Source organism: Megalobrama amblycephala, linkage group LG9 (genome assembly GCF_018812025.1).
Source record: "Megalobrama amblycephala isolate DHTTF-2021 linkage group LG9, ASM1881202v1, whole genome shotgun sequence".
Taxonomy (NCBI): domain Eukaryota; kingdom Metazoa; phylum Chordata; class Actinopteri; order Cypriniformes; family Xenocyprididae; genus Megalobrama; species Megalobrama amblycephala.
The window spans coordinates 20,004,211-20,018,536 of NC_063052.1; the positions used below are offsets into that span (position 1 = coordinate 20,004,211).

General features: G+C 35.1%; 1 protein-coding gene across 10 annotated transcripts in view; it reads left to right on the plus strand.

Annotated features, from left to right (window-relative positions):
- Positions 1 to 14,326, plus strand: part of ptprua (protein tyrosine phosphatase receptor type Ua) — a 322,168-nt gene that overhangs the window by 65,043 nt on the left and 242,799 nt on the right. For all 10 annotated transcript variants that reach the window (XM_048202043.1, XM_048202042.1, XM_048202034.1 and 7 more), the window contains exon 2: positions 13,231 to 13,359. In XM_048202043.1, coding sequence (XP_048058000.1) covers positions 13,231 to 13,359 — 129 coding nt within the window. The remainder of the gene's footprint in view (positions 1 to 13,230; positions 13,360 to 14,326) is intronic.

Consider the following 14,326-nt stretch of genomic DNA (forward strand, 5'->3'; position numbering starts at 1 on the left):
TACATTATTGGCTGATGGACATGTTACGCATGGGAGCCATAAAGAAAATTAGTTCCCATCCAGCACTGAGATAAATTGTTTAGCAGGAAAAGGGGAGACATTTGTAACTGTTTGACTGTAAGTAATTGTCATTAAGTTGATAGCCCATGTCTATACTTACCAATCAATAACACTCTCCACCCCCAGAGAATCATTTTTCTAGCAGAAACAATAACAAAGAACACATATTTACTGTCTTTATGGCCAACAAAACATACTAATGTTTCTCATTGAAGTTAAGTGAGTTACTCCGAAAGAACAGCGTGGCTTTGTTCCAAACTCTAGTAAGCTGCCTTGCTGTCTATTAAGGCAGCAATGGAACCTCATAAGTGACTCATTTAGAACACGCAATAAGCTGCATGCAAAGCACATAGGAGACTTGAATCATTTTGAATGGAGAATTCCCCCCCCCCCTTTCTTAAAAAGCATTTATAAAATCATGGACCAAATCAACCAGCTATGAGGTGAATCACAACATTATAAACTTTTATTTTGACACCCCATATTCTCCCAAATTTTTATGTTCACTTAAGACATAACTGACTGTGTTTATGTGAATACTCGCCAAAAACTGACATTTTGAAAGAATTTTTTGTATTTTCAAGCATGATAAGACGTGAAAGAGAACTCAATTCAGTACTCCTGTGCTGTCTGAGAGGCAGCTTTCTGTGTGCGCACACAAAACCGAACTGAATGGAAGCTCTTTTACATCGTCAGGTTTTTTCATATTTATTCCCATGACTGCTCTTCTCTTTCTCCCAGATATTTACATTTTTAAAGTTTTATGAGACAAGCTACAACTAAAATGTGCACATCTATCAATCAGGACATCTCATCCCGCCCTAACATTTAAGTTTCATTTTTATTAGTTGACGAAAATATCAATATATTTTTGTCATCCGGGCTAGTTATCGTCTTGTTTTTGTCAGTGAAAAAAAAAATGTCATTGACGAAAATTAACACTGCTTAGAATTGGTCAAAAAGACATTTTAGCTGCCTAATCGTAGGACAAAGCCCATGTCTCTGTCTATCATCTTATTATTATTATTTTTTTTACTCTTTTTTTTTATTCCTTTCTTATATTTTTTCTGCAGGTGATAATCAGATTTATGACAGCGCTACAAATGGGAACCACAGGACAGATATTAAACCTTCTAACAAACCATTGCCTTCAAAGAAAAGCCATAAAGTAAAAAAAAAAAAAACACTGCAAACAGTGTGCGCTCTCAGACATCAAAGACAGCTCCGACGCACATATACCTGCATCTCCACTTCAACTTTCGGGATGCGGTGTTCTGCAAATTACTTTCCTTGCTTTCAAAGTAACGGCCACAACATTCACACTGCGTTATTTATTTACGGCGCTTTGTTCTGTCTCACCACACCTTGCAGGGTTGTCTGGAGACACGAGACAGCTTTGGTGAAGTATAAAGTCAGGCCTCGTTTTAAAAGAACTGATGAGAGGCTGTGTCGGCTGGTTTTCATTTATGCAATTTCTAATTAGCATACCACAAGGATCAAAATGCTAAAGAGAAATTATTCTGTCCTAATTTATCGTGTTTGACATTTCAGTGAGAATGGTGCTCTGGGAGAACAGTTCAGATTTTTCATGTAGCAGATCTCAAAATACTCCTTTTCAAGTTGGAACATTTGTGCCATCAACAACCCACACAGTCATGCAGACACAAGAAACGGCAGGCAATCAAAATTTTCTGCAAGTGATTAACATGTAGCGTAAGTACTGACCCCACAGGAAAGAAATAAAACACAAATGAGATCTCAGTAGTCTTTTCTAGACAGCAACGAGTTTTAAAAAATGTTTTGCCTGTGGCAGTTTTTCTGCAAAATTGTATTATGTTACTTCTTTCATTTTCTGTGACACTTTCAAAGTGAAATGTCAAGTGTGTGGTGCTAAAAGCGGGTTCTAAAAACAGATACATGTGTATCTGGCAACGTTTTATTACATTGGTTGTTGTACATATTGCAGAAGCTCTGAAATGAAATGAATAGTGCCGCTAAAATGTTACTGCTCATTTGAAGCTAACATACTACTTACAGTAAACTTAAAGGTGCCATAGAATTGAAAATTGAATTTACCTTGGCATAGTTGAATAACAAGAGTTCAGTACATGGAAATGACATACAGTGAGTCTCAAACACCATTGTTTCCTCCTCCTTATGTAAATCTCATTTGTTTAAAAGACCTCAGAAGAACAGGCGAAGCATTTAAAGGGGACGCACGCTGAATCTGCACATATTTAATGATGCCCCAGAATAGACAGTTAAAAAAATGAATTGAAAAAATCTATGGGGTATTTTGAGCTGAAACTTCACAGACACATTCAGGGGACACCTTAGACTTATATTACATCTTGTGAAAAAGCATTCTATGGCACCTTGAACAGATAGTGTTAAAGCAAATGTTAGATACAAACTAATTTGCTGAAGCAACCATACAGTTTATCAACACTGGGACACTGAGCGCAGTGCTGTACCAGGTGAGCTACCGAGCAAGTTTACTGCCAGAAAAGCCATAAATATTAGCAGTGTGATCTGCGATGGATCACAAAATTCACTGTTTGGATCAAATGATGTTTTTTGAGTCATGGAACGGTTCGGGCGGGGGTGCTTAAATCACACTTTAAATGCTTTGATACCACAGCAAAAACTATTAGCCTAATTAATAAAGTTCAAACATTATTGAAGACAAGTGAACAGTCAGTAATAAAATAAGAAAAAAAAAAAATACAAACCATTACAAGATAAATACAATAGAACAAAGTTACAAATAAAGTAAGGTCTAACAATAGTGTTCAGGTACATGAATGTAATAATTAAATGTCAAATAACACTATAGTGTTCAATGTATAAATTAAATATAGAATAATCTTTGTTAAAGCTGTGTTTTGATGTTTGCTTTATATTAATGGCAGACAGCAGCAGGTATTTAACTATGATCCGTTACACCCTTAATAAATATGGAGCTAGTTATGTGATGCAGACATCATAATGTATTAGTTTACAAATCATGCACTATAGTACAAATATTTTGAGCTCATAATACAGTATTGACAAAAGAAACTTTATTAATCGATAATCTGTCCCTGTAATCATAATTTTCTGCCACTAGTGTTTATTTCAGCTGGAAACCGCAGCGAATTGTATGTATTTTTATGAAAAAAGTGTGTTTTTGGAGCTTTGAAAAATGTAGAGGCATGTTTTTCCATTGAGCCAAGCTTAATTTTGAACACAGTAGCTGGTTTCTTATCTGGTCTAAATTGATCATTAGACCATCTCGGACCAGCAAGAATTTAGTTTTTCTAGCTTAAAGTGGTCAAGCTGTTTTTTTGAATCAGCTTGTGACCACTTTGGACAAGATAATGATCAACTTGCTGTTTCTCAACAAAGTCTCACTCTGTGCACAGATTTACAATTTAAAATAATTGATTTCGATATAAACGCTATATGAACATTTTTCATCAAATTATCTGAGCTATTCATCCATAAGTTTAAAGCTAATTCTATTATTTATTTATTTATTTTTTTTTTACAAAGTGATTTGTTGGTTTGTTGGAAATATAACAGACAACTTTAAGTTTCCTGAGCTATGAAAGTGCTACCTCTGAGCAATAACATTTCCTCTTGGAAAATATGCACATAGAGTATATGAAAACACATTTCCAAGTAATTAGAATTTCATTAAAATCATAACTGAGCACTTGAAGATTCAAAGGACCATGGGTAAAGTACTCTCTAATGAGGACTATCAGTGGAATGTGTCAACACAATGCAGTTAAAAGAGCTGAATAAATTCTACACCCACAAACACACTTCTTTCGGACAGTGCCGCAGTGACTATAATGGTGCGTTCAGAATCCTGAATACTACAGAATGCAGGGGTCTCGAGACATTGAACTTATTTTTACTTTACATCAAGAGAAGCGTTCGTAGTAGTCATCAAAGGCTTACTAGTGCAGAGGGGCTCTCAAACAGGGCCTGGGGCCCACTAGGGGGCCTCAGCAAACTTCCATGGGGGCAAGAGGATGACTTAAAATTATATTATTATTATTAATATAATATAATAATTAATTAATATAATTAATGTAGTGTAATAATAAAAATAATAAATATTATATAATATATACATAATAATATTGTTACATTGAAGAACATACAGCTCTGTGAAACTTGTGGAATCACAAAATGAATGAATTGTTGTTAATTATTTATTTATAAATAAGTCTGTAGATACACTTAAACACACACACATAATGGTTTTTATTCTGTACAAACTGTACATTATACACACACACACACACACACACACACACACACACACACACACACACACCTACACGCATACACACACTTTGTGATTTGTGAAGTCTCTTGTGCTCCTCAACTGTAATCTTGTGAAATATTATTATTAATTATTAATACTATTGTAATTACATTATGAATGTCTTTACTATCATTTTTGATCACTTTAATTTGTCCTTGCTGAATAAAAGTAGTCTTTCTTTCTTTCTTTCTTTCTTTCTTTCTTTCTTTCTTTCTTTCTTTCTTTCTTTCTTTCTTTCTCAAAACATTTGAATGATATCAGTTTACAGAAACATTAAGCAGAACTCTTTTCAACATTTATAAAAAAATAATTATTATTTGTTGAGCATCAAATCAGCTTATTATAATGATGAAGGATCATGTGACAGTAGAATAAAGTGACTGGATTAATGGCTGCTGAAAATTCAGCTTTTCCATCACAGGAATAAATTACATTTTAAAATATATAAAAAACAGTAAATTTTTCACAGTATTATTGTTTTACTGTAGTTTTGATCAAATAAATGCAGCCTTGGCAAGCATAAGAGACTCCTTTAAAAAAAAAAACATAAAAAAATAATAATAAAGAACTATTCCAAAATTGTGATCACTAGTTATATGGCCACGTTGACACAACAGCAGAATATGATTGTCAGCTTATATTTGAGTCCTATATTTGAGTTCATGGAAGTGACAACCGCATTCTATAACCAAACTCCCTCCCGTAAATTTTCAGGACTCACAACCGCATTCTCGGAAAACCCGTGCTCTGTGACTGGACAACTAGTTGTCTGTTATACATCATACAGTGTAAGAAAGACGCTCTGCACTGCAGAAACGCACGTTTACCATGTGTTGCGGGTTTTCGGTAACTTACAGCAATGGAGATATGAACTGGGTCATCTGAAGGTTTTAGATCAAGTCACTGTTTTCCAACAGAGCTGCTCCCGTCAGTTTTGTGTTCTACACACGAATCAAATGTTCTGCTCTCCACCCAGATATAAAAGCTGCTGTCAGTTAATGAAGATATGACAGATTAACTGGTGGCTTGATTGGACTCTTGTCTTTTCAGTTTTATGGAAGTACTTTGGTCACTGTTGCTATGGTTATTGTTAAGAGAAAACTGGCTTTACTCCCGTTGCACGTTCCTACAGACAATATTTAAGACGCTACTGTAAGTTGCTATTTGAACGGAACATTTCGAAAATCACACCTTAAAGGTGCAGTGGAATGCAAGGTCTCAGGTGTATGTATATGTTATTGGTCTGGACAGAATAGTTCAAAACGAGTCAATAACTGGACTTAAAATGAAGGCAGACACACCACAGGCAGTTTGAGATGAGCTGTGTGCTCATAATGCCTGAGAGTGGAGTAAGGCCTCTGCATTATTAAAGTAACAGATGGAAAGGTAAACAAACAAAGGGAGCGTGGGCCCCGGAGCCACCCTCACCATAGCCCATGAACGGGGTCTGGCACGGAGTCAGACAGCCTCTTTAGCACCTTCAGAAATCAAGCTGCTAAGAGGCAATATACTTACTAAGGTCCAAAACAGACTATGCGAAGTAAATAAAGCTACAAATGCAAAGTGATTTCACGCATCACTGCTTTCTGAAACAAAATTTCGTAACTGGAATTGACCAAACAGCATTTCTTGCTCCAAGTTGAATTTGTGCCTTGAATCACTTTGAATCCCTAGAGCCATGGTGAAATAAATCATAAGTTGTTAATGTGAGTTTGCAATCAGAATTGAATGATTAGTTAATAATAATAACAATAATAATAATAACTTTAATAATAATTTCACATACTGCACAACCAGTTAAAAAACATACAAACTTAGGAGTGACTGATTTGAATCAGTCTGGTGAATAAATGAACTCACTAAATTTATCAGTGTTCTGTGACTGAATCATTATACATTGTTTCTAGTCTACGAAGTGTGTGTGAGTGTGTGTGTGTGTGTGTTTGTTTGAAGTGAAACCACTGTGATACTTTCATACCAGCAGAACAGAGAGAGACAAAGCGAGCAATAATAATCTTTGACATAATAATTTCTCACTCTTCATGGTAGTGGTGATAAAAGCTTTACAGCTCTTCTGTAACAATCATTATCTTTGCTTTTCACAGACCGCAGCCTCTGATGATAGCAGTACTGACTCTAAAGCTGTTTACAATGACATAGAGTTCCTTCCCAGATAACTGAAAATCCTGCTCTTAAATGACCGGAGATGGCAGCTGAGGATTATAAACCGATGTAATATAAGCCTGTCTTTGCTATTTAATTTTGACAACTAAAGCAACTTAAAAGACTTTCCTGAAAGCTGCTCTTGTAGCTTTGGAGAGAAACAGTGTTTAATCCTAGTGACTCTGTTATAATGATGGTTCAAGATGCTAGAGAGCTAAACTTTTTCTAAAACACAAACTGTATAAAGGTTCCCTTTCAGTCAGTCACGTTCGACGTTACATCAGAAATTAACTGACAAATCGGGATCTCACCTGAGAGCCGAATCACCTTCAATTGTAACTAAAATGAGCCAATGGACATTGGCGTGCGAGATTTGCATCATGCACCCGCCCCGCAAAGCAGGTATATAAGGAAGAGCGCGTGCAATCGCACATTCAGCTTTTCACTTCAGAGCCGAGCGTTTGTGCTTTAAAGCAATCATCTTCATGTGACTATGAGTGTGTGGAAGCTCTTCAGTTGGTGTGACGGCACGTCAGCGGTGGTCGCTTCCTGCTTTCCTGCTGCTGTGAGACCAGCGGTACCCAACACTTCAAAAAAGAGCAGTTTCCTCTGGGTCTCTCTGGGTCCCAAGAGGGCATGAATGGCAGTGAGTGACGCTATGCCTTGCCACTCTTATTCCCCTCTTCTATCGCCAGTGCCGGTTCGAGGAGGCTATGCCTTCTAACTTGCCCCCTGCCAGACTGGAGCCAGGTAAGCGCACACTCAGACCCCACTCCAGGGTGCTTTGCTTTCCGGGTCAGGTTCCTGCGCTCCACCTCGCTGCCCCACTGCGGGTACGTCTGTGGATCCTCTTGTCCTGCTTGCACAGTCTCTGGGGGCCTGGCTAGCACTCCCCAGACCATATCGCTGGCTCATTCGGACCATCAGACTTGGTTACACGATTCAGTTTGCTTGAATCGGGCCCTTCACAAGCTCCCGTTCAAGGATTCATGGATAATGTGTTTTTTTTTTTTTTTTCTTTCCCTAAGGCACATTTATAAAAGCTATGCCCTAATTGAACTAAGGCCTAATCCTGGCTTAATCTAAGCCCTTTCTGAGAAATTGGCCTATATCACACAGTTATGACTTTACACTGTAAAAAATGAATGTGATTTTAACGGTAAAATATTGTAAAAATGCTACGGAAAAAAAATTGTAAATAGGTTAACAGTAAGTTCCAGTACTATATACAGGGAACTGTAAAAGCTATTACCAGTCACTTTATGTAATTTTCACAGTAAAATACTGTAAATTTTACAATATTTAGAAGCAAAAAAGAACAAATCAATGTATCATTTACAGTCAAAAACTGTAAACTGATATTCCCACAATTCCCTGTGTGACACTCCACATTTGAAAGTATTTTGTTTAAATAATCATGTTTCTTAATAGTTTTTGTTATCAGTTATGTACATTAGGGTTTTATGTTACATCTTCTGTTGTTTAATGAATGTTTATTGCATTACTTAAGTGTTGTCGGTTACCGTGATGGTGTTTTGCATTTGCATGAATGACACTTTGCACCTTCTTTATATTAGTATATACTTCAGCTTGTGGAAAAGCTACTTTTGATGAACTCTGATTCTTCATATGGCTTTCTCTTTTACCACCTGCATTATTATGGTGGTTGCCAGTATATGTTAAAGGTACAAAACAGATTTTAATAGTAGTGTGCATTATTGAATTTACTGGTTTACATTCAAATGTTCTTGATTGTAAATTACAGTTTTATACTGTAAAATTTACAGTTTGTTCTGTAAATGTGTTTACAGTTTTTTTTTTTTTTTTTTGTATTTTTTACAAAATAATTTTGGCAACCACAGCTGCCAAAATTATTTTGTAAAAACTACGTAATTTCTTTTACAGTGTACAACTTGCAATCAGAAAATCAAAATTGTGAGATGTAAACTCTCAATTGCAGAAAAAAGAATTGTGAGATAAAAAGTCGCAATAACCTTTTTTATTTTTATTCAGTGGCAGAAACAAGCTCCCATACAAAGGACACTTTTATAATGATTCTTCTGCGTCAATTCTTCACTGTGTATTTTTAATTCAAAACTAAATTTGTATCCAAAAAAATAAATAAAATAAAATAAAATAAAATAAAATAATAGAAAGTATTAATAGCTATGTTTTTGGATAGTCTGCCAAGTCTACCAACAAGTACATAAAAATTAAATAAATCTTAAACTGAATGACATTTCAATCAGTACTCCCAGCTAATACCATGTCTACACTGAACGTTCACTGACATGCACCAATCAGCTGAGTGCAAAGCAACACTTCAGCAGCAGTCAAGCTGAAGTAATCGTCTTTGATTTTCAGCAAATCCTTTGGTATTAAAACTTTGTGTGTGTTTTGTTCTAATTATATGAACATTTTGCAATGCATTTGCAGCTGTGTGTAATAATAGTAATAAAAAAAAAAAAATTAAAAAAAAAAGAAAATAATGAGCTTGCTTTGATGTGATGGTCAAAAGTTCATAGCAAAAGAAAAATATATTTCTAAATGAAATCATTTTAATTTCAGGCAGATGGGAAAACATAAAGTGGTTGAAGTAACTTAGCATCCGTCAGCTGAACTCTTTCAGTGAAGACAGCTTCGTTAATTATAATGGGAATGAATTAGTTTTGACGTGTTGTAATATGCCGCTTGTATCTAATGTAGACAAGTTCTGATGCCATAATAAAAACACATTGATTTGTATGGTAGCAAAACTTTTATACAACATGAATAATGCAACATATTTCTGGTTCCTATATGCATCAACACAGACATTTAAGGGGTTTATTTTTTGATAATGCCTGGCTAACTGTACATAATCCTGCTAATTACACAGCTACTTACAGAAATAATATGCATGACTGACAATGATTAATTATTACCTGTCACTTTAGGGTAATTAGACAAAAATACCGTTCAAAAGTTTGGGGTCGGAAAGATTCTTTAAAGTTTCTGAAAGAAGTCTTTAATGTTCATGCAAGATGTATTTATTTAATCAAATATACAGTAAAACAGTAATGTTATGAAATATTCTTGCAATTTAAAAATAACTGTTTTCTATTTTAATATAGGTTATTTTAAAATGTATTCCTGTGATGGCACAATTTTATTTTCAGAAGCCATTACTCCAGACTGTAGTGTCACATGATCCTTCAGGAATCATTCTAATATGCTGATTTGGTGCTCAAGAAAAGAAACATTTCTTATTATTATCCACGCTGAACAGTTGTGTTGCCTAATATTTTTGTAACATTTTTTTTTTTTTTTTCAGGTTTCTTTGATGAATAGAAAGTTCAAAAGAACAACATTTATACATTTTCTATATAGAACAAAGGTTCTATATAGAACCTTAAAGGGTTCTGTCAGGTGCTTCATGTACGGAACCTTTTAGGGCTTCCTATCATGGGACAAATTTGTTTTTATTTTTAATTTTAATTATTTTTTATGAATTAAACAACTCATAATCATACATTATCACTAGAAAATTTGAAATAACCTTTTGAACATAAAAAATGTTGTCGAAGTGTAGTTGTCGAACCAGAATCAAGGGGTCTGAGAGTGTATGACTCTATTGAGATGTTCTTCTGTTTATGTGAGTAGTTTGGTCCACTTTCCTGAGTGTGGCTATAATTTCACCACCTGTAATGTAGTGTGAGAGCATGTGGTTGTGAGAGTGCTTCTGTTTTTAGATGCTATAGATGGAGTATTATTAGCTTCTATTGAGAGCATGTTTTTCTACACACACACACACACACACACACACACACACACACACACACACACACACACACACACACATAGGAGTGGGTCACCTCACACCAGTGATGAGTCTATTATGTGAGTTTTGTGTTTCGTCTCAGTGTCTCTAGTGTGATGTTGATGTTTGGCAGGTGACAGCAATCTACCTGACCCGTCTTTACCTCACCGTCCTCCAAGCCTGGAGCTAATTGAGCCGAAACACACACCTCCACTTACACAGAGCTGAGGAAACCAGAGTTATTAGATGCAATTAAGGGAAACAAAAAGCTTTTAGCTGTAGTCTGAGTTCATGTGTGGTACTCAATCATCTTTGCCTCAGATGATTCCACATCACTACATGCGCTGGCGAGAGAGTCTTTTCGTTTGCACCATTAGTTTTAGTGCAGACGATTAGCCTTTCTTCACACTACACACACAATTCCAATTGGTTTTCCAAATCCAATTTTCAGGGTTGACTGTCCGCACTGTTATTTTACAAGTAATGAACCCCAAACAGATCCATTTGTTTAGACAGTGCAGTCCAATAATGTACAAAAATGACTATTGCATATCCTATCCTAAAAACTGCTACCTTAACTCATTCACTCTTAAAAGCCCCATGAGAGCATTAATGAGTAAATTTGTGCATTGTAAACATTTATATGATATTACAGACAGATCAAAACCTGAATGACAAAGAAAGCTATTGAAATCCAGTCTGACTGAATAATCAAAAATCCTAACCCAGGCCAATTAGGAAAAAAAAAAAAAAAAAAAGTCCTAAAAGCGCATTCAGTTTTATCTATAACAGATGAATGTGAATCTGGCAATGTTTTATTACGTTGGTTGTTGTTCGTATCATGGCAGTTTGTAAATGAAATGTCCAGTGAATGGCGCTTACAGAATAAAGCTCTGTCATGCTTGAAAATAAAGTCTTTGAATTCTTTCATCTGGTACCGAGCAAGTTTACTATGTCAGATAAACCAAACATATGGAGCTGGTTATGTAATGCAAATGTCAAAATCTATTACTCTACAAATCATGCAGTATGATAAAAGTACTTAGAAGTCATATTTTGCAAGTAACTGTGTGAAAATAAGCATTTATCAATCCATAATCTGCCCCATCATAATTTGTGTGAAATGCTGATGGTGTTTTACACTAATGTTCATTTCAGCTGGAATCTATTGAAAGTATCGGTAGTTTCCGTTATCAGCGTTCAGCACACCTACATACAGATGGTTACTCATGAGAATGCAGATTATTACTACATTTTATGGCTGTGAATTGATTAAAACAATGAATCATGTTCTCTGCGTTAACATGAATTATCTTGAACCTTCTGAAATGTTCCTATCAATATACTTTCTTTCCAACTGTGCATTTTGAATAAAAAATAAATGTAACCTGCAGTAGTCCAGTGCTCGTCTTCTCATTAAAAGTGTTTTTCTCTTACTGATCATATTGCTCACCTCTTGAGTTTACATTTTTAAATGAATTTGACTGATAAAAAGGATTTCTTGTGTGCATTGGCGCTCTTCTTCCAGTCTTCTAAAATAGTTGAATGAATGAATGTGCTGTACGAGCCTTAAGTAAATTTAACAATGTTAAATATTTAATTAATCTTAAACAGAAACGTGTTGACAATGTTACTACATAAAATATTAATTAAGAATTCTGGCAAAAACATGTAAATTACATATAGTGATATGATTGATAATGAAAAATGACACAGAATAGTGATTAAAATATTTATTATAAATAAATAAATAAAGGTTCGTACTGATCTTATTCATCAGGTCACACTTCAGCATCGCGGTCACTAGTTTAGATAAGCACTAACACCCTGTGGTGAAATAATCACGTATGTTTATCAGCCTCTGCTTTTTGAGATTGGCTTAGATTGGATTAAAACTTTAAGTTCCATTGAGTTTGGAAAAATAATCATCAGAATATCTCTTCTCCTGTGTCTGAAAATGTCCAAAGTTTTAAATCTTCTTGTGGACACTAATTTTAAGTGGCGTTTAGTCAACAAGATGACCACAGCACATTGGAAATATACATAACCGGAAATACAGTAAATGAGTTGTACTATTTCAAAATGGAAGTGCGTCACAAAGCTCAGTGCAAGTAATTCATTCTTAGCGAATTGTTCTTTTAAAGGTGCCCTAGAACCCCTTTTCAAAATGCATGTGTTTTCAATCACCTTATGTTGAAAAAAATCCCCAATGGTATTTTATTTTCCCTCTTGGCAATCAACTAAACAGATTTGAGTTAGATATGCCAAAAAATCCGATTTATGCTGCCTGTCTGAACAAAGTCTTTCTTCTCACTGAAAGAAACGTCCTGAAAGATTACAGCTACAAAGTAAACCATATTTTGTGCAGAATTTTTAATTACTTGAACACAACAGCCCTGAGGTTCCACTACAAAGCTAGCAAACTCACATAAAGTTATTTACAGAAATACATTTGCCTACAGCAACGATCATCCTACTGTTCTCATATTAAAGTTTTCAAAGTCTAATCAGAAATGTGGAGCTTGTTTGTTTGTTTGTTTATGTGTTTAAAGAGGTCATAATCGACTCTTTTTAGAAATTTTATTTTCTTCCCTGAAGTCCTTCTATGATGTTGGTCAAGTTTTGTTGCATCAAAAACAGCTGGCGAACTCTGTATTTGAAATAATTAAATGTTGCCACAGAGTGTCACCATGTTGGTGTGAAATCATTGTAAAAGTGTGAAGTTCAACTTCAAGTAGAGTATATCTTCTGTTGCACTGTTGGAATTTATGACTTTTCAGAATATTTCAAAAGATGCAGTTATACTGACCTACAAATGCAAAACAAAATGCAAATTGATCATCTAAATATATTTTTTGTTCTAACATTGTGTTATCTCTCTCTCTAGCTGGCTGCACGTTTGAGGAAGACTCTGACCCCAGCCTCTGTGAATACAGACAGGCACAGGAAGATGATTTTGATTGGCAACTTGTACGGACCTATAGCTGGCCTCACATGACCTCTGACCTCATACGAGGTGAGTTTTTTTTTTTTTTTTTTTTTTGTGCTGTAATAAACACATTTGATTGTAGATCATAGTTCCCATGTTTATTTGTATGTGAAATGGCTGAATCTATAAAACCCAAAAAAGCACTGCATGTATCCTCAATGGATACAGCAATCCCAGAATGCATTGTGACACACTCAGTAAAAATCTAGAGAAATATAATTTATACATATTTTATTTCATTTTCAAACTCATCATAAAATAGTTAGACTAATATCCAACTAAAATGTTTCCAAAAAAAATTCCATAAGGTTAAGACCAGATAACTTTGAACAAACTTTCTATTAATGTTACCGAAAGAACATTTGTTCATGACTTTTAAAGAAAACCTTGCCAGAATGTTAAATGTTCCCTATTTGCTGGATTTGTGTACGAATGTAAAGTTTCTTGGGGGAATGCAGTTGTTTTGCTAGAAAATACAAATATCCCCTTAGGGGTTCCGTAGCTAAGTACATTTGTTCTATGCTGCGTCCTAAATCAAATTGTTCCTTATGATATAATATGTGAAAAACAGTATGCCAAAAGAGTAGTATGTCTGAATACATAGTATTCGAAAAAACAGTAGGTGAAAAGCCCCCGGATGAACTACTATTTTGGGCGAGATTCTGAAGTACACATTCGATGGACACTTTACTATCCCATGTGGCCACGGTAGAGGATTTATGCAACTGACGCTGGTAGGTCACATGATAATGACAATATGGCGGTTATAGTACATCCGGATTACATTCATACAACACACATTCATACTATATAGAACATACTTTTTTTAATAGTCGTGAAGTAATTTTTGGGTGGGCGATCCTTTAAACTGATTAAAGGTGCCCTAGAATCAAAAATTGAATTTACCTTGGCATAGTTGAATAACAAGAGTTCAGTACATAGAAATGACACACAGTGAGTCTCAAACACCATTGTTTCCTCCTTCTTATGTAAA